The sequence below is a fragment of the Plectropomus leopardus genome, chromosome 19 (genome assembly GCF_026936395.1).
Source record: "Plectropomus leopardus strain MGB_pleo_1.0 chromosome 19, ASM2693639v1, whole genome shotgun sequence".
Taxonomy (NCBI): domain Eukaryota; kingdom Metazoa; phylum Chordata; class Actinopteri; order Perciformes; family Serranidae; genus Plectropomus; species Plectropomus leopardus.
The window spans coordinates 15,669,298-15,693,580 of NC_142194.1; the positions used below are offsets into that span (position 1 = coordinate 15,669,298).

A 24,283-nucleotide genomic window follows, 5' to 3' on the forward strand; every position below is an offset into this window, starting at 1 on the left:
ATATGACAGCTGAGGTGATATTTATTTTTTCTAGCTGGAATGCCACAGCTAATTTACACCAACGGGGGGGATGTGATGATGGCTGATGTTCACGGACGCTTTTTCAGAACTGTGGTGCCGTCACAGGGAAAAGGTTATGCTGTAGGGGTGGCATACCACTGGCACAGCAACACAGTCTTCTGGAGTGATACATTTACCAAAAAGGTCAGTGTGGATCGTTGTCTGATGACATTTTGTGATGGCAGTATTCTTTCCCCTCACCTTTTTCATAGCTTCTATAAATGACTGTGAAACAGTTCAGATAAACAGCTGCCTGTGTATCCGAACTGCACCATAGTTCAGCTGTGATTTCTGTTAGCCACTGGAAACCTGTGCTAGAGCAGCTGTAGTTATGTGCTTTTCTTAAGGGCAATAAGGCAGTAGTTGAGTTGGAGAGAAAAACACACTTATCCTAAACCCTTTTTCTTTTTTCAGGTGTACTCTGCCAACTACAATGGGGGCGATGTTAAGGAAGTTCTGACGGCTGCAGTCCATAGCGTCCAGAACCTCGCCGTGGACTGGATCAACTTCAAACTCTATGTCTTAGAGGCTATGATGGAGCGTATCGACATGTGCGACTTTGATGGAGGGAATCGGGTCACACTGGTAGCAGAAAACCTGCAGACTCCTCATGGCCTTGTTCTGGATCCGACAGTGGGGTATGTTTACACCATTTTATGAGTTGCAAGTTAATATATCAAATTTTAAGGGATGCATGATATAGGATTTTTTGCCAATATCCGATATGCCAATATGCCATAATATATCAACTCATTTGGTTGATAACAGGTACCAATTTTCAGGGCTCATCAAGTCTCTTAGACATAAAATACAACACATACTGTTGTATGAAATATTCATTCATTGGGCAAAATAAAACAATACTTCAACTTAGGGTGGATGTTTTGTAAATGGTCACTTTGTAATGTAATCTAATTTGTTTGTAATATTGGCAGAAATCAGTATTTTGGCCAATTTAGAATGTCATTTTAAAGCCAATATCAGCCGATACCAATGACGTGCCAATATTATCATACATCATCATGTGTGCACAAAATGCTGTGTAACAATAAATGTAATTTATGTCAGTACTGTCATTTATTTTTATTTTCTTTTTAAATGAAACATATGTAATGCAGTGAGGTAAAGGCTGTCCAAAGGTTGCTGTATGTCATTTGTCAGATATGAAATTTTTATTTTTTTGTCATTATTATTTATGCTTATTAGTTAAAGGGATTTTTTAGATTTTTTTAAGCAAGGGTGTACGAAGTACTTATCCATGGTCCGTGTATTACATACAGTAGATTAGCAGTTCCCAACTGGTCGAGCTGTTTTTACATTTATCTGACCTAGCATGATATATCTTAAATATCATCCCGTTAAGTCTTTATTTTTTGTTTGCTTGCAGCTACATGTTCTTCACAGACATGGGCTATGGTGGTGAGCAGATGAAGCTTGAACGTGCATTCATGGATGGCAGTAATCGTGTAGAGCTGGTGAAGAGCAGACTCGGCATTCCAACAGGAATTACTCTAGATATTGTCACCAAGAGGGTGTACTGGTCTGACAGCCATTTTGACACGGTGGAGACTGTCACCTACCATGGTCTGGACAGGTAACGGTTGTACTCAAGATGTTGTCAGTTATTAAAGATTTCTCCCTTCCTGTAGAGTAACAATGGTGCATCCATATTGTGTTCTCCTTGATGGCCATTCTGACGTGTTGTTGTTTCCCAGGAAAGTAGTCCTCAATGGTGGAACGCAGGCGCCGCATCCTTTTGGAATTGCTGTTTTTGAAAACCACGTATTCTTCACTGACTGGGCCAAGATGGGTGTGCTGAAAGCCAATCGTTTCAAAGACAACAACCCAGAATTCCTGTATACTGCTGCAAATCGCCCGGGCCATGTTGTTGTCTCACATGCTGTCCTGCAGCCTGTTGGTAAGGAAACGCACTTCCACTGTAACAAGTCAGAGTGAGCACAGTGGTCAGAGAGGACCCAGTATTTCTGCAGCAGGCATAAAATTAATGGGCCATGAGGCGACATAAATGTTTTGGAAATCAGCTTGGCTGAAAATAACAAGCCTTACTGTCTGTTGCATGCCACACTTTGGCCTTCGTCTTGGCTAAAAAAACTGACATAAAAAAACTGACAAAAGTTTGGTTTCATTTTGAACTGGGTCCTCTGTATATTAATTCTATATCTGATATGTTAGGATCAACTTAAGTTAGGCAGAATACAACATAAATTATTCCCCGTTTTATTATCTTTGCTGCCGTCTTGACTGTAAGAGAGCCTGAAGGGACAAATCCACTGTCTGCAGCTCTCTGTGGTCCGCCCACAACCCAGTTTGATTCTGTCCACCGCACACTGACATTCTACACCGGCAGGGTTTCAGGAGTGGAGTGTTTTACCTGCCAATATTGTAGACTTTCAGATTTGATTCGGTAATTTTCCTTGATATATGTGCTGTTCCTTCAACCCTAAGTAAGTAAACAAGCAGTTAAATGGTTCCTATTTTTGGTCTGTTTTAATTATTTCCCACTTTGTTGTGCTGCAGCCTAAATATAAATGCTGTTAAAAGTCCAGTTTTAAGGGGTCAAATATTTGTAATTGGGCTCTAGTTGTTAAAAATACATTCGTCCTCAAAATTATCTATATTTTTTTATCAAACAGTGCATGTAGCAGGAAAACTGCGCAACATGCTGGAGCTCCATCAAATTTAGATGAGGCGTGTATTTCTGAGATGCTTCTCTGCCACGTCTGGAATGACAACAATTGTCTTGATTGGTCTGGGCAGCAACCTGGACACCTGGCGGACATCTGCACTCCACTTATGCAATTTTGTAGTTCACTATGTTTATGAATTGATACTACACTGATATGAAAAACAACAGTGCTGTCATAAAATGTCAACAACTGTCATGTCTTTTAGTGATGAACCCTTGCGGCAGACACAATGGTGGCTGTCAGCAGATTTGTGTATTGAGTCATCGCCTCGACAATGACGGTCTGGGTTTCCGCTGCAAGTGTCGCCATGGCTACGACCTGCACTCTGACCGTCGGACCTGCTTCAGTGAGTTCCTCATAATTTGAGTGCAGAATAACCTGTTGATTAGAGTTGGATTGTTAGTCAATTTATAATATTTTATGTGTTCTGCTGTCATATGTTTTTTGTCATTTTAATTAGTCATAAAACAGCCAATGAAATATTGTGGACACATTTTCTAAATTGCAGTGATTTTATTTAATTTACCAACAATATTCATAAAATGATATACAGTATATACTTGTTGGTTTGCGTCACATTTAAGCCATAATGTGCATGATCGTTGCATATTTTTCCATCTTGAATTTTTTCAAATATTAAAAACAACCGGTAAAAAAGTTAGAACAATATTGTTCAGACATTATGTTTACCTGCTAACAATCATCACCACTCATTTTTTGAACAGAGGTGAAGGAGTACTTGTTGTTGGCTACCTCTTTGGGGGTGCGGGGAATCCCACTGAACTTGTCCCTCCAGGAGGACATCACCCTGCCCCTCACAGGACTCGGGACGTCTTTCTCTGGCTCTGCTGTGGAGTTTGACAGCAAGGATGAAGCCCTTTTCTACAATGACAGGTCCAGAGGCCTCGTCTATAAGTCCAACCTCAATGGCACTGGTGAGTTTTTATCACACTTGTGTTGTTAAGAACTGTCATAAAGGCACACAGATAACATATAAAAGAAATGTTTATGATTTGCAAAATGGATTTGTAAGTTAATTTAATGCCTATATGGTATAATCATAGCATTACAGTGTGTCTTCAAAAGCTCTGTTTGTAATTCTGTGTTTCACACATCTCTCTACTGATTTTCTGTCTGCATTCTCAGTCCAACAGATTTTGACAGGCGTCAGAGTGGGAATTATTGACGCCATGGCTTATGACTGGACCTCCAAAGTCTTGTTTTGGACAACAAGCAGCTACAAGTCAGTGGTGGCCTTTAAAGTCACAGACAAGTCCAGACGAGACATTGTGACAGGACTGAGGAACCCAAAAGGAATTGCAGTGCATCCCAGGGCTGGGTGAGTGCTCACATTTGTCAGGTGTAAACACTGGGCTGTCACTGTATTGATCTGAGGAGGTTTTAGGTTGCAGGGACAGCAGGGAAATTAAACACAATAATCATTACAGCACATTCAGCTGTTTACATCACAGTCTAGTGATGGCAGTGCAGCAGTATATTTCATTAATGTCATGTATGTGTGCAGCATTTTGTAAAATGTGATCTGCATTACTCCAATTCAGTCGTTTAGATTGCTTGTACTTAAGAAATACTGGTTTTCATTTCATTTGCTGTGAATAGTCAGTTATTGCCAATTTCAGCCAAAGTTGAATACACGTAAATTTAAAATGAAGTGTCTCAGATATACAACACTAGTTCTTACTTTTTAATCTTCACGTCTTTTCACATCTTTGCCCATAAGGAACTTGGCTACATCCTCATGGTAATGAAATGCAAATACCATCAGAGATATTACCAGTTTCTGAAGTAGCAGGGGTGCACTTTTTGTTTGAGTTCAACTATCATAAGTCTTTCTCCAGAATCACAGACTCCCTCCATCCAACTGACTTCATTATATATATTTTTTAATTGTTGACACAAGACTAAAGGTCTGTCCTTGTGTGTCTTATCAAATGTTTATTTACAGCTACTTGTTTTGGTCTGACTGGTACCGTCCAGCTGTCATAATGAGAGGCTTCACCGATGGCAGCAATGCTATTCCTCTGGTCAACACCACACTGGGATGGCCGTATGGACTTTGTGTTGACTATGAGTAAGCACAGTCATGACCTTAAGTAAACAATTATCCAGCTTTTTTCAAGCACTTAAAGAATGTATGTTGTGTGGACTACAGCTTTCCTTGTGATTGGTCTTAAACAGGTGGAACAGGCTGTACTGGGTGGATTCCCAGTTGGACCAGATTGGGCACATTGGCATTGACGGAAATAACAGACAGACGTTTACCAATATTGGCCAGATCACTCAACCCTACTCTTTAACAGTTTATTCAGGTGGGTCTCTTGCTCTGTCCTCATGACTTTCACTTATAATATTACACGTACATTACACATGCATAATATCATTCAGAGTGTTTTGATGTTATTCAGGTTTATCTTAAGCTTTATACAGTAAAACCCAAGGTTTATTATAAACCCCGTATTTGTGAAACTATATGCATTCAACCCTAAACAGAGTTGAAAAAAGGGTTACATCAATTAATGTATAATATCAGTATATCCCATCAAAACAATTAATGCACAATACTAGAAACACATGTTTAAATATTTCCTTTCTGCCATATAGGAGTTGTTCATTAAATACATTTTCCCAAACTTTCTTTGGGAAAACATCGATTTTTAACTTGAAACTGCTTTGTTCAGTGCTTTTTACTGGTTTTATTCACCGGATCTGTTTGTTTTAAAAAGGAGGAGACCTCTCCAGATAATTCAGATCCCAGTAAAAACCTCCTAAACAACAAACAATGAAGAAATCAAAACTGGCACATGGGAGAAGTTTGAGCTGACTGTAGTCTGCAACTTCACCGCTAGATGTCGCTAAATCCTACACACTGCTCCTTTAATAAGCAATTTCTTGGGCCTGTTTCAAATTGGCTGTAATGGAGCTACTCGAGACTCAGTTTTTTTGAGTGCCTTTGCTTGTCTTTTTAAAATGCTGAACTGTGTATTTCTGTCTTGCAGACTACCTGTATGTATCAGATACAAGGACCAGAGCAGTATTCGAAATGAGAAAGAGGGATGGAGGAGGAAACATTATCATCAGACAAGGAATAACTGGCATCATGAATGTCAAGGCCTTTACAGCTGACTTGGACATTAGTAAGTTCACACAGAGGTAGTGTATAGATCACAGTCCATCCTATGGTAAATAATGCAGAGCAGGGATGGGATATCTAGGCACCTCATACACCGATTACAATACAGAGGGCTACAGTACAATCATAAAATGTGTATTTCAAATTTGCTTTCTATACATGATTCTGAGACATTTTGTCTCACTGTGTAACTGCTTGCTACTTTTAAAACATAGCATGAATTTATCATATCACATCATGTCATGTCACATCACATCACATCACATCATGTATCACATTATAAATAAAATAAATTCATAATGTTTCAAGCAAAAAAAAACAACTTACCCTTAGTCTGCTGTGCATTACTTCATTGCTCTGCTGTTGTGGTAGTATCCCCTTCAGACTGTCTGACACAGAACCCCATATGGGACTCTCTGTATGAGACTAAGTTTAAGCGGCTGTGTGCTGCTCTTCATCAGAGGTGAAATACAAAAAATCAGGCACAAAACTGGATTGTCCAATAAAATGTTCTGATTCAGAACAAGATGCGATTTCTACTGTATTTTCATGCACAGAACAGTTAGAATGAGGATAATTCAAACAGGTTCGCTCATAAATTGGAACTGACGACTCTGTAAAGACCAAAATTCTGACTGTTCATATAACTTTGTATGAACAAGACCAAGAGGATGTAACTGCTAGAAGGCAGGGAGAGCAGTGACGATATAAAAGATCATATGCATGTTGCATTCTTGAAGCAGATTACTCAGTGACATTAGGGCCATGGTGATGTTTGTACTGAGTCAGCCAGATATAAATATCCAGAAACCTGCTGACTGTTTTTTCATCATCCTCCTGACAGATTACCCCAGCCCCTGCAGCAAGGGGCCCAACGGGCACTGCAGCCACTTCTGTTTCCCGGTTCCCAATGGTCGAGTGTGTGGCTGTCCGTATGGCATGAAACTTAAGGCCAATCAGAGAGAGTGCATCAAGGACGATTCTGTTCCCCCACCTGACAACAACTGTGGTGACTACGCCTTTGAGTGTGACGAAGGACGCTGTAGGCCCAACTCCTTCCGCTGTGATGGAATTGCCGATTGCATAGATAAGACCGATGAGGCCAACTGCACAGATACAGGTGAATGTATAATATTACAGAAAATGTGTGTGTTGGTGGAATAGTGGAAGGAAATTATTTAGCAAACCATTTGATTAATCCATCTTCCTGCCTCATGTATCTTTACCAGGAGCGACCTGCTCTCCACGAGCATTCACCTGCAACAACAAGCACTGCATCTATTCCAGTTGGCGTTGTGACGGCACAGACGACTGCGGCGATGGTTCTGATGAAATCAACTGTCCCACTCGTGTCCCTAGAACCTGTGCCGCCAATTACTTTACCTGCGATAACAACAGGTGTATCTCAAAAATATGGGTGTGTGACGGTGACAACGACTGCGGGGATGGCTCTGATGAACGCAACTGCAGTAAGTATGTAGGGACCGACTATTTTCAGCTCATCCACCTCGCTCTGTGTAATTTTGCTACATAAATACTATTAAAGCAGGTCTTATCTGGAATATAAAATGTAACAAAATTCTGATAAATGAACTGTGTCTCTGATTATCAGATTCAACCATCACGACGTGCCCTCCTTCCTACTTCCTATGTCCGGATCACCGCTGCATCTACAACTCCTACGTTTGTGATGGAGACCAGGATTGCCTGGATGGTTCTGATGAGAAAAACTGCGGTAGGAATCACTGTAACGTCAATCTATGTTATGTTCTGTTTAATTATGCCTCTGCGCGTTTATGTTTCTGAGTCGTCAGTCCGTCTGTCCCATTCTTGTGATCCCGATATCGCAAGAACACCTTGAGGGAATTTCTTCAGTTTTGGCACAAGTAAATCCATTCATATGGCCATTAGAATTTATATGCCTATTATGATACATTTTCATCTAAATGTGTAATAGGATAAAATGATGGAGAGATGACATTTTATATGCAAAAGGTCAAAGGTCAACTTCACTGTGACATCTTAATGTTCTGCAAAATCCCTTTGTTGGCCAGTATTCAATGTCAAAACTCAGGAACAGAAGGGGAGACATTTTCTGGAGGGCGGTAACTCCAGAACACCATTAGGGAATTCAAATTTGGCACAAGCATTTGCTTCGATTCAACGATGAATGTTTGCAGAAACACTAATCTGGCCATTATCTGTCCAGCGCCATATCTCAGAGATAGAAGGTGAGATATTTGGTCAGACACTGAAAAGGTGGCACTGATTTTGGGTGTCAATCTTTAAATTGTGCTGATTCTTAGATCATCAATGCTGCTGGGAGGAAGATGAAAGTGAAGCATCCATGTTTTAGAATATGTAGCTTTTTTGCAGCAACATCCATATTTGAAACATTGTCAACTGTCATGGCTACATATGAGTCTGGATGGACATGGATGTAAACTTTAGCTGTAATTTTACTGGTATGCAGAGGCATACAACCTGAGTTGGTAATTTTAGTTCATGTTGATAATTTACGCAACACAGGAGACCTCTTTATTTAACCAGACAGATTTGTTTTTGGGTTGTTAATGTTTTTTCTTGCAGTAGTAAGTAGTAAGTTTATTTTTTCAGTTTACTTATCCCATATATTTCTCTCCTTCCCACCTGCAGAGTTTGCTTGTGACAGCCATGAGTTTGCCTGTGCCAGTGGGGACCAGTGTATCAGTAAGAGATATCAGTGTGATGGAGTGTTTGACTGCAGGGACCATTCTGATGAACGAAACTGTCGTAAGCAAACAACACTGACTGAGGATATTTTTAACAAAATTAATTATCTTTGTTTCGTTAATTGGTGATGTGTTTATGAATGATTGCACTACTTGAAACTCCTGTAGCTTTACTGTTGATAACTTTTTAATCAGTCACAAAATGTCGACACAGATCAGATAAAACCTTAATTTATACATATTACACTTTTGTGTCAAAATAATGTCCTGTAAGTATTTCAGTTTTCTGTTGGTGAGTTACTTGCAGTTTTATTTTCACAGCCTTTTATTTAATATTTGTTGTCTCTGCAGCCACTCCTCTCCCAGGCCTCTGCCATGATGACGAGTTCCAGTGCCAGACCGACGGTTTCTGCATACCAGATGAGTGGGAGTGTGACGGTCACCCGGACTGTGAGGATGGATCCGATGAACACAACTCCTGCCCGGCCATCACCTGCAGACCCAACAATTTCCAGTGTGCCAACAAGTTGTGCATCCCGGCAAGCTGGTTGTGTGACGGGGACAATGACTGCCGGGACATGAGTGATGAACAGAACTGCCCCACCCCTCCATTTAGTTGCCCCTCTGGACAGTGGCAGTGTCCCACAGACCAGCTGTGCATTGACATTGACAAGGTGTGCAACGGCCAGAGGGACTGCCCAAACGGAGCAGATGAGTCACCTATCTGCAGTGAGTTTTTAAACTACAATGCATTATATGTCATATTAATCCCTCAGTGACGACTATTCCTAGTCATTACTACTGTCAGAATACAGTGAATCTTGTAGCACAGAGCTGGGCAATTAATTGAAAAATAATCTGATCCAACATTCAGAACCTCTAACCGACTTAATCTTGCATATGCTGTTTTTTTCGGTTATTTAACAATTCTGTTAATCCTTTCCCCACTGGGGTTGCCAACTCCTATGCATCTGACATGAGTCTCACTTTTGGGCTCTGTCTCACGCTCTCACGACACCAAGGTAAATCTCTTGCCAAAAGACTGAGACAGTGTTGAACAATTATGTAATGCAGTGAACGACTTTGCTTCCAGACTGCAACCTAGTATTTTATAAGCGAGTTGTATGTGCTTTCCGGCGTTTCGTTATCGCGGATCAAACAGCTGATGGGCCAACAGCAATGCAGTGAGAGAGACAGACAAACAGAGCAGAGCTTCTCCTCACAGCACCATCTGTCCCCATTGACTAGATATCTCCCTAAGATAAAAACAAGCTGTATGATGCTAGCAGCAGATCTACTTGCGTTAGACTATCCTGACAGGGTGCAGCAACAATCTAGTAGCACCACAAATTATATTTATTCATTGAAGAAAGTTAATCTGATTTGATTTAAAAAAGACTAACCCATTTAATCTAATGACTCACTTGATTCAAATTTTGGAGGTTTAGGGTGATGACATAAAATATGACAACAGACTTTCAGAGTTTCATTAGAAGCTTCAAATGTAAAAAATGACAGTATAGCCCTAAAAAGCCAGAAACAACAAATACAGCACAATGTCTAATACTAACTCACTGTCATGTAATTTCATAAAGACCAAGATGACTGCGCACTGGACAACGGGGGCTGCAGTAACGGCTGTGTCCAAGGACCATTTGGGGCTCAGTGCACCTGTCCACCAGGATTTCAGCTCCTTAATGACTCCAAGACCTGTGATGACATTAACGAGTGCCTGATCCCAGGTTTTTGCAGTCAGCAGTGCTACAATGAGAGAGGGAGCTTCAGGTGCCACTGCTCACATGGTTACCTCCTTGAGCCTGATGGACGCACCTGCAAAGCCACAGGTAAGCAACAAACATTAGACAACAAATGTGCCGCTGCAAAAGCTGCAATTAAACAATGTTGCTTTTATGTAATACCAAGAAAAAAGAGCCATCATGCTTTGAATGTGATAAGTCAGAAACAGCTAGAGGGAATTTGGCACATATGTTCAATTAGACTTAAGGATCAACTGATTAGATTTTGGTGGTCAAAGGTCAAGGTCACTATAACCTTGTAATTTAAACAATCCCTAAATCCAACATGTACAGGAACTCAAAGTATAAACATTATACGGTGCATGCAATCAAAGTGGGATACTATTAATTTGCACAACTTATTTGTGTACAGTATTTATATGTGAAATTGTTCTCTATGATGAGCATGGACCTGTATATACGAAGATACATTTTAGTTAAGAGATTTTGGTAATAAACAATATATTTTTCCGTAGACCCTCTAGCAGCTGTACTTCTGGTTGCCAAGCGAAGCCAGATCATTGCGAACCGGGTCAACATGAGACCACCTCAGATGCGTCCAGTGATCAGCGGTTCAAGCATCGTGACTGTAGACTTTGATCGCGTAACTTCCAGAATCTACTGGGCTGATGCCTCCCAGAAGAAGATATGGAGTGCTTTCCAGAACGGCACGGACAGACGAGAAGTAAGAGAAATGACATAACGTGCATTAGAACAGATTTACACCACGGGTCACCAAGTTTCACCAAGGGTAAAATTTGAACATAACCTTGAACACAAACATCTACATAAACAAATTTAAACTGTGCTATATTCTCAGTGTTCAATTTGTCTCTGATGTTTTAGGTGTTCTCCAGTGGTTTGATGGTACCAGAAAGTATAGCTGTGGACTGGGTGGGTCGTAACCTTTACTGGACCGACTCTGTCATGGAGAACATTGAGGTGTCCACATTGGACGGTCGCTTTCGGAAAGTCCTCCTCACCAAGAATGTTACAAGCCCCCGCGGACTGGTTTTAGATGCCCGTACCAGGTGATTAGAGAAACTAAAACGTGAATTTAGATGGTTTTTAATTTGATATAACATTGCTGTCGTTTTAATTGAATATTTAGCTCCAGAATTCATCTTTTAGCCTTCAAACAACAAGTCACAGCACATTAATGTCAAAGCTTCTTATCACTCTGTCAATCCTCCTAGTATCAACCTGATGTTCTGGTCAGACTGGGGTCAGAACCCGAGGATCGAGCGGGCCGACATGGATGGAGCCAGGAGACAAGTCATTGTCAGCACCAAGCTCTACTGGCCCAACGGCCTTGCCCTGGACTTCACCACGCGCACGGTCTATTTTGCTGACGCCTACCTCAAATATATTGACTACTGTGACTATGATGGCCGCAACCGGCATCAGGTCATGGCAAGTGACATGGTAGGTTTTGTTTGATGATGCTGTTTGAAAAGAAGCAAAGTGTATATTTTTGCCCATGATGCCAAATCACTAACCAGAAACAACAAAAGCTGTTTGAAACTTAGATGCAAGAAGATCAAAAGAACCAAAAGTAAAATATACCTTTTCCAAAGTCTTTTTCATGTCAGATATTATTATCTCTAGTTTATGGATATATTAAAATTATACTTGAAAATAATTAACAAATAATTCCAGTTCCAGTTATACAAATAATTATTTGTCTCTTAAATAAGTTTGGTTCCTTCATACGTGTATCATTTTTACTGACTTGGACAAACTAATGGCGGTAGATAAGTTGGTATCCTTAGTAGTTGAGACATGGTACAATTCAGGGAAAATTCAAGTAGAACACTACCATGATTCACGGTAAGATAGGGGAAGTTTCCACGTTTTAATTGTTGCAATCATAGACTTTATATAAAGATGGGCGACATGACAGCTACCCAAAAGTGAAGCCAAAACATCCAGAACCGCCCCTGGCTGCAGTATAGGTCATAAATCCTGCTCTGTCCAGTATATCAGATGGGAGATAGTAGAAGTAAAATACTTTTTTTCTATTATTTGTGTAATATTTAGGTAGCTCTTATCATGCTGCTAGATGTTCAAGTGTTTGTTTTTCTGACAAGTTTGGTTTTAATTAGTTATTTGATGCTCTATAAAGGTGGTGTGACATCATGATTGATAGTTGTTTGTGTGCTTGCGATTCAGTCGGGCAAGTGTTTGGGGGGAAACATGATAATGCAGCTCCACTCCCCGATTGTTACTGCACAGACCTTGGCATCATTTGGCATCAACAGCACAAAATGACAGCACCAATATCAGAGATATTTTAGCTTCTTTTTTGTATAGTGGGAGGAATGTGTCGTCCATCTTTATAAACAGTCTGCAGTGCAAACATATCAACATAAATCAGGGAAAGGCTGAAATGAACATCTGATCTTAAAATTAAATTCTGGATAAAGTTAAACAAACATGACCCGTGTGAATGCCCATCTCAAACCAGGTTCTGCAGCACCCACATGGCATGACCATCTTTGAGGACAGCATCTACTGGTCTGAGCGCTACACCAGCAAGGTGATGAGGACAAACAAGTTCCACGGTGGCAATATTACTACTCTGATGAGCAGCGTCTACCAACCCATGGGCATCGTTATGGACCATCCCGTCAAACAGCCAATGGGTAATTTTCTGTTTGATAGCACATCTTAATTGCATACTTGTAAACTGTAGAAATGTATCAAAATGTGTGCTGATGTAGCAGTGTAGGCAGGTAAAAGCATGTAATCTATGTAATTTATCAGTATAAAGTGAGCCTTTTAGAGTTGTTGTGGGCTGACTGTATATGTTTCGTGATTGCAGGCCCGCAAGGTTATGCTAACAACATGTTAAAGGAATACAGATTTTATTACAAAAATTCTCACATGCACAGAAAAAGTACACTTTTGTAATGTCAGAGGCCTGGATAGTATGTTTAAATAGCATAATGAATGTCATATAGGGTCTGAATGAAGGTGACACTGTGGTTTTGTGTTTAGCCACCAACCCATGCAACGAACACCTGTGCTCTCAGCTGTGCCTGCTGGCAGGCATCAGACCCAGGTTCTACACCTGCCACTGTGAGTCTGGCTGGAAGCTGGCTTCTGATCAACGTACCTGTGTCAAAGGTAGGTTTTTTTAAGCTTCCGCGCTGGTAATACCTGTGACAAGAAGCATGATGTTTTTGGGTTGTCTGTCTGGTTTCATTGTTTGTAAACACAATATCTCAAGAACACCTTGAAGGAATTCCTTAAAATTTGGCACAAATGTCCATGTGGACTCAACAATGTAATGATTAGAATTTGGTGATCAAAGGTCACTATAACTTCACAAAATATATTTTCTTTAACTCACTGTAGCAATCAATTGAAATCTCACCGCCTTCTGACCAGCCACAAAATATATTTTCATGCATCAATCAAAAATTCATATGGGAATTGTTACATAATTTAACATAAATGTAAAATAGGGGGCGTAAGTAGCCGTGTCCTATCAAATAAAGGCAAAAAAGCCAAAAAAATAATCTTTGAAAAAACAAATAAATAAATGTAAAATAGGATAAATGATGAAGTGATGACATTCTGTATCCAAAAAGTAAAAGGTCAACTTCACTGTTACACCATAATGTTTTGCAAAAACCCTTTTTTGAACCAATCTAAATGTGGATGTTGTCTTTATTCTACAGGCATTACATTGTGCAATCATTGTTCACTTAAAACTTAATGCTTATATAACTTTATCTGTCTCTACTTTTAAATTTCTAGTTCACTAGTTCTAGTTCTAGTTCAGTTTGGATGAAAGTTATGGGGTGTTTCTGCCAAAATCTCTACTCTCTCCTACGGCTTGGCTCCCCCTTTGCGTGTGAGTTCCTCTCATCATCTGTACATCTGTTCTCTTCTCTCCTAGATGATACTCCTTTCTTGATGGTGGTCAGAGATTCAGTGATTTTTGGCATTCCCCTGGACCCGACTGACCCTTCCAACAATGCAATGGCCCCCGTGTCTGGCATCAGCCAGGGGCGGGACATTGAATTTGATGACCAGCAGCAGTTAATCTATTGGGTGCAGAGCAGTGTGAGTGGACGTTTTTAACTGAACGTTGGAGAAATGTTTTATCATTTGTAGAATGAATTTACTGTGATGGAAGGAAAGCTTTTGATTAAAATGTGTTATTACAGTCAATGGTGTGAATCATATCACATGTTTTGCTCTCATGTCAGGGATCTATATGGCAAGTGAAAACCAGCGGCACTAACAGGTCTGAGTTTGCTCCAGCTGCTTTCATGGGCACGCCTTCTGGTCTGGCTTTTGATTGGATAGGCCGAATAATGTATTACACTAATCCCACTGCTAAAACCATAGAGGTAAGCACCTTTTCATTAAAGATGTATATTAGATTTCTTTTAGATCTGATTTAATTTGTGTATCTGTTTGTTTGTCAGCAGGGTTACAGAAAAATGACTTAAACTCATATTCATGAAAGATGATGGAAGAATGTAGCATATGTCAAGGAAGAAGATATTCAATTTTGGAGTGGATCCACATCATAGGGCAGATACATGAATCATTTTTTACTCTCATAAAAGTTGCATTGCACATGAACACAAAGGAAGGAGGGAACATTGTGAGATACCGCTAGGACATTTGGTCTTCGCAGAGGTCTGCACTCTCTGAGTGCCCTTCTAGTTTACCATATCAGGGTTTTTTTATTGCTATTGGTCAGTGTTTTATCACTTAATCTTTGTTTGTACATCATTTTTGTGCAAGTAAATTTACAAAACTTTACATGTCTGTCAGGTTATCCGTGTGGATGGAGACCAACACTATAGGAAGACCCTCATCGCCTCCACTGGTAAACCAGAGGGAGCAGGGGAACCCATTGGAATAGCCCTGGATCCAGCCCGAGGGTAAAGCCTCTGTTTAACATATGGAATATTTCCTCTACTACTTGAATTGATTGACATGGGATAAATAATTGAAGGAACAAATTATCAAGTGTCAGTTTCTGTGTGTAAAATGACTGAACAAATTTAAATCACTTTGGTGTTTTTCTGATGGTGAGATCAATACATACTTGCTGACACTTGAAAGACAAAGCCAGTAAACCAGGATGTGATTCACTGGACAGCATTAATTAAGAAGAAAACTGCAGGCTGACAAAGACAAAGTGATCTCATTGTTTTAAGACTATTAAGCGTAATTGGAAATTAAGAGGATTTATTTCTCAGGCAATAACATATCCATCTCAATCATGTTTGTGTGTGTGTGAATAATTTACCAAAAACTACAAACAACAAAAGGTAACACAGACATTTTTGCTTGTGTCTTAACATTTTGTACAGAAGGTAGAAATAGCTATTTTCTCTATGTGAATTCTGATTGTTGATTTAATAACAGAGGGATTTTATAGATTAACTTAAAACAACATCTGATACAAACACCATAATGGCTAACTCTCTTCAGTTATTTCTCACATTTATATTTTCCCCTGACAGGAAATTGTTTTGGACAGACAAGGGGTCAGACACTGGAGTTCCTCCAAAGGTTGGCAGCGCTGACATGGATGGAGGAAACCTCAGGAACCTCTACACAGGCAACCTGGCAAATATAGGATTCATTGCTGCTGACATCTCTACCACAAAACTGTACTGGGGTGTGGTGGGCTCAGGGGTGGTATGTACAGTAGACATGTAGACTAATGCTGTGATCACACTGCAAGGGACACAACAACAGGCTGCAAGTCATTTTCAGTAGAGGCTGGGGACTGATACCTGAAAGTATCTTTTTACTTTACATTTTACCCGAAACTTTTTTGCTATGGACAGGGGCGACATGCAACAAAACAAAATTGAGCTTCAACTCAGCGATTCAGTGACACGGTGAAGTGTCAACTAGTGTTGTAGTCAAGACCACACTAACTGAGACTAGAGTGTGCCAGGATCGAGACAAGGCCGGTGAAATGTGATGTTTAAATAGGGCTCAGACACTAATCAAAGCATAGATTTTTTTTGGGACTAAATCCAAACTTTAGATGAAGTTTAGACAAGGTGCTTTGTGGCAAGTAGCAGACACCACAAGCCTGAGAAGATGTACCTGCATTAACATGCATTTGAGCAACACTTCAACTGCGACTTTGTGATAATGTAGGTGGTGTTGCGTTCACTCATGTGAAAACAGCATAAGAAAAAAAATTTGATCGTTTATTGTTCATTTCAGTGCAAACTGCATTTTTGGGATGTTGATGGGAATAAATTCCCTCAACTGAATTGACTCACCTTTTTATTTGTGGTAAAAGTACCCACCCTTTCTTTTCTGCTATAGTTAACTAAACTTTTAGATACATTTCATAATGAGACACGTCTTATCCTTTTGCTACTTACCAGCATCTCCCTTTACAGAAAGTAATTTCTACCTCAATAATGTGATGTGTCGAGATCAAGCTTGTATTATTTTATCCATTCTCCTTGTTCTTATGTTGCACTGATTGAACTACGTTTCGTAACCTCTCTCTGTTCGCCTTTCTTGTTTGCTCAGATTGAGAGTGGCACCATGGACGGAGTAGCCCGCGTGACAGTTGTGAGTGGCCTGTCCCATCCATGGGGGCTGACAATATACCAGAATCACCTCTACTACACTGACCTGGACCTCGAGGTCATTGAAAGGGTGGACAAGGACACCGGTGCCAATATGGTTGTGATGAGGAGTGGCATGTCTGGCCTGCGAGCCCTCAAAATGCACGCCAGAGACAGTATGTGGACTCACTGGTTTTTAATTTTTATTCAGAGGTGTCTGTCCTTGAGCTTTTTCTGGTATTTTTTCCCGGACTGTTATATTACGTAACTGATAATTACTGCCAGTGAGTGAGAGTAGGAGTGTTGTGTCCTCCTCAAGGACAGAACACAGTGGGATCAAGCACCACTTGTATTTCTTCTTTTGAATGTAGACTCTGTGATAATTTGGCCTTTTACCATTGCAGTCGTCATAGTTCTTTTTAGAAACAAGATAAGTAGATAATGAGATATTTTTGAAGATTGGGAGAAGGTTTGTTCTCCTTTTCATCCGTGTGTGTATTACTCATAAGTAATAAGAAAAAACAATTTAATAATGTCATGGTAAATGAAGGGATAAATATCTTTTAAATGATCTTTGAATTACAATATTTCATAGTATCAAGTCACAACTGTTTTTCTGAATATTCAGAGTGCTACATGTATTGTTTTTAGACATGCAATAGATACATAAAAAGAGAAATAGTTAGATAATAAATGTTGATAATAATGATTATAGACTTTATTTATGAAGCTTTTAGGGCTGCACAATTTTGGCCAGAGTCATAATCACAATTATTTTGATCAATATTGAGATTACAATTTTTTCACGATTATTCATTGGTTTCAGAGACAAAATATTTTTATTTGCACTATCACATTTAAAAAAATAGAGGACTGCTTTTACTTCCAGCATGCAACATTCCTGTTAATGTAAAAATCTTTGCATCAAAATAAGACTTAAACTAAGGCTTTTCTTCAGCTGAAGTCAATGCATCTCCTATTGACAGGTATCTGCTGCTGTATTTAAAAAAAACGTTTTCACAGTGGTCACAGTGCCGTGTCGCACTGCTGCGTTGCTGTCACGATGTCTGGTGTCTTGTCCCTGGACTACGATGGAGATTCAGTGACATAATGTTAGAATAGTAATCACAGAAATAAAATAAGACTTATTTTTTTATTTCCATGTACATTATTCTTTTTGGCCTCCATGAATTCATCGTTCTGCAGGTTGTAGTGTATTTTGGTGATTTAACAAGTTTGTTATGTTCTATTCTGCTTTGCGGTGCATTCCAGTCATATGGGCTCACATGATCCACTAACGCTCTCCTCCACCACTCTCTTCCTCGCTTCCACCTCAGACTCAGCAGGGACCACCAACGCCTGCAGCTCCAACAATGGGGGCTGTCCGCACCTCTGTCTACCCAAACCAGGCAATCAAAAGACTTGCGCCTGCACCACTGGCTTTCACCCCTCTCAAGATGGCTCCCGCTGTGAACAGTTTGAGTCTTTCGCAATCGTCACCACTCCCAAATACATCCGTGGCTTCCACATAAACAGCTCCGACCACTCTGAGGCTATGGTACCTGTCAGTGGAAGTATGTTGGCTTGACATTGTTCTGCATTATGATGTTTTAGCCTGTTTTGCATATGGTACAGCTTTTTCAGTAAATTTTTGGCTGTTAATAGTCAGTTAATAAAAGTGCATTTTTATCTTTACAGCTTCATACTCCACTAAGAACAACTTGGACCTCCATATCGACTCTGGCTTTATATATTGGACTGACAACAGCACATCCACCTCATACAGGGGCATCTTCAGGGCAAAAACTGATGGAGGGCGTTACAGCACCGTCCTAAACTCAGGTGTTGGAAGACGAGGCATCCAGGGCCTTGCTGTCGACTGGGTTGCTGGTATGAAGCCACTTGACCATCCCTTCATTTGTCTATCGTTACAGGAAGGCTCTAGGAGCAAAGATATCAACTAGTACTTACATTTCGGATAAAACAAATCAAACATCAGTAATTCACTAAAGTGTATCTATTTTTTGCAGAACCCTGTACACTATAGCTGTATATCTCTCTGCTTGCAGTCATTTTTTCCTCGTCTTTACCATCTATCATTTTACTTTCTTAGGTAACTTATACTTTACCAATGCCTTTGAGACTGAGACCTTCCTGGAGGTGCTTGCCATCAACACCACCTACCGAATGATTCTCCTCAAGTCCTCCCAGGACCAGCCCCGTGACGTGGCTGTCAGCCCTAAGCTTCGCTACCTGTTTTGGACCGATGGTGGCCAAACACCCAAAATTGAGCGCGCGCTGCTGGACGGCACCAATCGCACTGTTTTGGCATCAGAGAGTCTAGCATCACCCCGTGGCCTTACCATAGATTACACAAATGATTTTCTCTACTGGACAGATGATGTTCTTGATATGATCTCCCGAATGGCCACAGACGGCACACAGAGGCAGATTGTCCGGTATGGGAGCCGCTATCCATCTCCTGCAGGGATGGCTATATTTGGAAACTACATGCTGTGGGTGGATAAACGGCTTGGGAAGCTTTTACAGGCCAGTAAGGACCCAGCCAATACCGACCAGCCAGAGGTGAGACATAACATGGTTTTAGTTGTCATGGTGATGCTGTTTTGTGCTCTTACAATGAAATAACTAACAAATTGGATAACAAGGACTCCATCCAGTAAGTCATAAACACTGTCATGATACTTTTACAAGGGCTGCAACGACTGATTATTTTCATTTTTATTTATTTTTGCAGGTTATTCTGAATTAATTGATTAATCCTTTGGTCAATAAAATTATAGAAACTGTTTTGGTTTTATTTGGCTATCAGCCTAAAACCCAGAGATATTCAGTTTCTAATTATATAACATTGAGAAGCTGGAATGAACAAAAAATGATCTGTAGTTGAAGCCTGGCAGTAAGCAACAATAATGGTGTAATAATGTGGTAGCACCATAAGTTTATTGTGCCCTGGCAATGATTTTGTAAGCAAAATTCTCCTAGAAAAGTGCTTAAGTAAGGTCTAACAACAGACTTTGCGCAAGTCAGTTGAGAACAATTAGTAATCCTGTGAATGTGCTACCCATGCCACTTCATAACAAAATGTTTTTTTTTTCAATTGTAACAGGTAATTCGAGACAGTCTTGATGGGCTGATGGATGTTGCCGTCTTTGACGCTCATGTCCAGCCGACATCTGCCAACCAGGTGGGCTTTAACCCATGTCAAGAAGACAACGGACGCTGCCAGCAGCTCTGTTTCGCCATACCAGGCCAGGAGAAACCAAAATGTGGTTGTGCTCATGGGTCACTCCTCAATAATGGAGTAACATGCGGTTACGGACTAGAAGAATTTCTAGTTTTTACCACAGACTACACATTGAATAGCATGAGGTTAGATCCTGCGGATCACAGCACCCCCTATCCAACGGTGAACCTGGGCTACAACTTGATGGCTTTGGATTATGACTTCAAAGAGAAGCGAATTTTCTTCACCCAGTATATGGGCATAGGTCGGAGCAGAATTGGATACATCACCACGACATCCATCACCAGCCCACCTGTCTTTGTTGCTACAAGTGAGTTAAACATTAATTACCTTTGCCAAGGAGCTCATGTATTTGGCACGGTTTGTGCATTTGTCTGTTTGCGAGTTTTTTTTTGTCAGCAGGATAATGGAAAAACTACTGGCCCAGTTCGCATGAAATGTGTTGGAAGGTTGTGCCATGGATCAAGGAAGAACCCATTAAATTTTGCAGAGTTTCTATTTACAACTGGGTACTCTCATATGATCCTGTATGAGCATTTCTCTCCTGCTCAGGTCTTGTTCAGGGTGCAGTGCAGAGCGGCGATGATTTGCTTGCCAATGGGTACATGAATAATAATAGTTTTTCTCTGTTTTAACATTCTGATTGTCATATATTGCCCCTTTAACATTGTGAGATAGGGCAATTGGCCTTGGCGTAGGTCTGCGCTCTCTGAGTGCACTTGTAGTTTTTACTGTGTTGCCTTTATTGGAACTCCATCTTGTAGGGATGTACCATACTCATGTCTATTTCAGTGGAATTGGATTTGGCTGTTCAATAAGAATGTTCAATGATTCGTTTTGTATTTCCATAGTTCAGCAGGACGGTCAGTGTGACAGAGGCACTTCACTTATTAAAGCAAACAAGCTACCGACGCTAACGACAGGTCGTAATTGTTCAACACCATTTTTTGCAGACACTAGATATCAAACAAAAGCCAAAGACTGTATCGTATCTAGTTGCTGTGAGCTGTAAATTCACCACTTTCAAGCAGAAAGTCTCCCCTCTCTCCTCTTTCCTCCTCTGTGCAGCTATCTGTGCTCTGCCTTTATGTCTGCAGCTCCAATGAGTAGTATGAAAGTCACACTGCAGTAAAATCTGAGGACCAGAATGTCCCTAGAAGTACACTGCACAACACGCTGACTGACAAAAAAGCTTAAAACAATTGCTCAAGTTGAAGCAATCTTAGTTTACTGAGGGACTGATGCTTCAAATCTCTGACTTTTAAGGGGCAGCCCTACCATCTTGTAATATTTTTTCTTCCATTTTTATTTTGAACTTTTCTCTCTCAGTCTGTTTCATTTTCTAGGTTCCTTTATTGTTTTTGTCTCTCTTTTTTTAATATCCTCGCCTCTCTTTAACACTGCTCAGATTTGGATGACCCAGAGGGACTGGCATATGACTGGGTCAACAAGCGTCTCTACTTTACTGACTACTATAGACGCAATGTCCAGTCCATTGGGGCGGATGGGATGAATCGCTCAATTATCGCCCATGCAAACCGTCCCAGAGGCATCATTGTTGACCCCTGCTATGGGTAAAAGCAGCAGACCATTTCTTCATCACCCAGTGTCTACAGATTGGACATAGATGATTTCTGTACTCATGGAGCTTTTTCTCCTCCCTTCTCTCTTTGCTCTTGCTACCCAGTTACCTGTACTGGACTGACTGGGGCTCTCCAGCTAAGATCGAGAGAGCCACACTGGGTGGAAACTTCCGGACCGCCATCATTAGCACCAGCCTGTCAACACCCAATGGCCTGTCTCTTGATTATGAGGAAAGGATGCTCTACTGGGCTGATGCCTCGTTGTATGTTTAGTTTTTTTATTTGTACTACGTTGCAGCAGATCCCATACTCCTCATATTTTTTTAAAAAAAACTCCTCTTCTCCCCAACTGCTTCCCGCAGAGATAAGATTGAGAGGGCCACTCTGACTGGTGAGAACCGACAAGTGATCTTGCGGGGAGTCATGTACCCGTACGCCATGACCGTCTTCCAACAGGACATCTTCTGGACTGACTGGACTGAGAGAGGAGTGTTTAGAGCTGGGAAGGACGATGGCTCTGGCTTCACAGTGCTGGCCCAGGACCTGCAATATCGACCTAACGACATCCATGTTTATGCCGCATCTAAGCAAGAGAGCTGCTCCAGCCCCTGTCAGCAGTTTAATGGAGGCTGCAGTCATATCTGTGTTCCTGGTGAGAGCAGAACCTCACTCTTTCTTACTGACTTTGCCTCAAAAAATCTAAAATTATGAATACACATTTCTCTGTACAGATCACCAAAGCTGTTGCAGCACAAGCAACCGTTACTTTGTGCATTCGACTCACTTTTTGGAGCTTTTAAATCCAAGTTTAATACTTTAAGTGCGGGTGCCCCATGTACGGAGGCTATGTCCTTGCTGCAGCAGCCGCAGGTTCGACTCCAGCCTGTGGCCCTTTGCTGCATGTCATCCCAACTTACTCTCCCTTTCATGCTTAGTCTGTCCTATCTAATAAAAGCCAAAAAGCCCCAAAAAATCTTTCAAATCAAACAAACAAACAAACAATAAACAAACAAACGCGGGTCGTTTCTGAATGGTCCACACGTGACTTGCAAACATGTCAAATTTGTAAAAAAAAAACAACTTTATTTTGACATACATCTAATTTCTGGCACAGAGCTTTTATTAACTACCGTTTTCTGGTGTGCAGTGAATCACTAACAGGAAGCTACATAACACAGACAGCAAACTAGCTTGACTACATCGCCAAACGCTAGTGTGATGCTGAATATATTCAACTGTGTGGACCTTGAAGGAACTACTGCTTTAAAACCAAAAAAAAATCTTCCATGAAACCTTTTGAACCTTTAACAATGACAGACGCAAGGTGTTTTAAATTGAAGTTTGAACTTTGCTCACTAAGATATCAGAGCAAGTAGAGAAAGTTCTTAACATCCTGAACAACACAGAGATACAGTATTACTAATTAAAAATACAAATTACCTCTGTGTTCCCTTCAGTTCCTCTTCATTCTTTAATTCTCTCACCTCCCATAATCTCTCCTGCAGGTCCCCTGGGCCCAGAGTGCCAGTGTCCTCATCAGGGGAATTGGTACCTGGCCAACAACGGCAAAGACTGCATCAAAGACACCGGGAAACGCTGTGAGCCAGAGCAGTTCACCTGTCTCAACGGTAACTGCATCTCAGCACGCTGGAAGTGTGACGGCGACAATGACTGCCAGGATAACTCGGATGAGCTGGAGAGAGTGTGTGGTGAGACATGAGGTTTGATCTGACTTTAAACAGTGGATGGTAACCATAGTGGGTGAACAGACAGAAGCAAACCATGTAAGCAAACAAATTTTAAAATGCTATAATGATCTGTTTGGCATTTGAATCTCCCATAAGTTCTAAAATGTGCTACACATTTGTAGCTCTTAGAAATAAATGACAATAAGCATAAAGGCTAAAACATAAATAAAATCAGCTCTCTCTTGTTTTTGCCAGCATTCCACACCTGCTCAGCTATGGACTTCACCTGTGACAACGGGCGTTGTGTGCCGCTCAGCTACATCTGTGACTACACAGACGACTGTGGTGACAACAGTGACGAGCGAGGCTGCCCCTTCCCCACATGTAACCCCGCCACCGAGTTCACCTGCACCAACGGACGCTGCATCAGTGCGGCCTTTGTCTGTGACGGTCACAACGATTGCCGAGATAACGCCACCTCTGACGAAATCAACTGCCGTGAGTCATGATTAGGCCGATCATTTAATGGTTTGTAAACTGATGGAGCGGTATGGTGGAGAATGAGAAACACATGCTGCAAGATTGTAAAATGGTTTTAAATTGTTTTTTTTGGGATCACTGAACAGGAGCAGTGCACACAGTCATCTTTAGTTACATACTTTTACAGAATCTTTTCAGCTTTTTACAATATAAATCATACAGTTGAAGACAAACAATATAACATGGGGGACGCCCAGTAGCTCACC

General features: G+C 40.8%; 1 protein-coding gene across 2 annotated transcripts in view; it reads left to right on the forward strand.

Annotated features, from left to right (window-relative positions):
* lrp2b (low density lipoprotein receptor-related protein 2b) overlaps positions 1–24,283 on the forward strand; it is a 58,150-nt gene that overhangs the window by 7,694 nt on the left and 26,173 nt on the right. For both annotated transcript variants that reach the window (XM_088069942.1, XM_088069943.1), the window contains exons 11-45: positions 35–204; positions 475–698; positions 1,448–1,654; positions 1,776–1,978; positions 2,974–3,114; positions 3,494–3,703; positions 3,915–4,107; positions 4,735–4,860; positions 4,968–5,098; positions 5,786–5,923; positions 6,764–7,039; positions 7,149–7,388; positions 7,532–7,654; positions 8,575–8,691; positions 8,982–9,359; positions 10,226–10,474; positions 10,903–11,111; positions 11,273–11,457; positions 11,623–11,851; positions 12,894–13,071; positions 13,427–13,555; positions 14,334–14,500; positions 14,647–14,790; positions 15,224–15,333; positions 15,922–16,099; positions 16,961–17,174; positions 18,336–18,572; positions 18,697–18,888; positions 19,112–19,584; positions 20,129–20,576; positions 21,675–21,840; positions 21,954–22,112; positions 22,212–22,501; positions 23,355–23,558; positions 23,793–24,035. In XM_088069942.1, the coding sequence (XP_087926068.1) occupies positions 35–204; positions 475–698; positions 1,448–1,654; positions 1,776–1,978; positions 2,974–3,114; positions 3,494–3,703; positions 3,915–4,107; positions 4,735–4,860; positions 4,968–5,098; positions 5,786–5,923; positions 6,764–7,039; positions 7,149–7,388; positions 7,532–7,654; positions 8,575–8,691; positions 8,982–9,359; positions 10,226–10,474; positions 10,903–11,111; positions 11,273–11,457; positions 11,623–11,851; positions 12,894–13,071; positions 13,427–13,555; positions 14,334–14,500; positions 14,647–14,790; positions 15,224–15,333; positions 15,922–16,099; positions 16,961–17,174; positions 18,336–18,572; positions 18,697–18,888; positions 19,112–19,584; positions 20,129–20,576; positions 21,675–21,840; positions 21,954–22,112; positions 22,212–22,501; positions 23,355–23,558; positions 23,793–24,035 (7,281 nt within the window). The remainder of the gene's footprint in view (positions 1–34; positions 205–474; positions 699–1,447; positions 1,655–1,775; positions 1,979–2,973; positions 3,115–3,493; positions 3,704–3,914; positions 4,108–4,734; positions 4,861–4,967; positions 5,099–5,785; positions 5,924–6,763; positions 7,040–7,148; positions 7,389–7,531; positions 7,655–8,574; positions 8,692–8,981; positions 9,360–10,225; positions 10,475–10,902; positions 11,112–11,272; positions 11,458–11,622; positions 11,852–12,893; positions 13,072–13,426; positions 13,556–14,333; positions 14,501–14,646; positions 14,791–15,223; positions 15,334–15,921; positions 16,100–16,960; positions 17,175–18,335; positions 18,573–18,696; positions 18,889–19,111; positions 19,585–20,128; positions 20,577–21,674; positions 21,841–21,953; positions 22,113–22,211; positions 22,502–23,354; positions 23,559–23,792; positions 24,036–24,283) is intronic.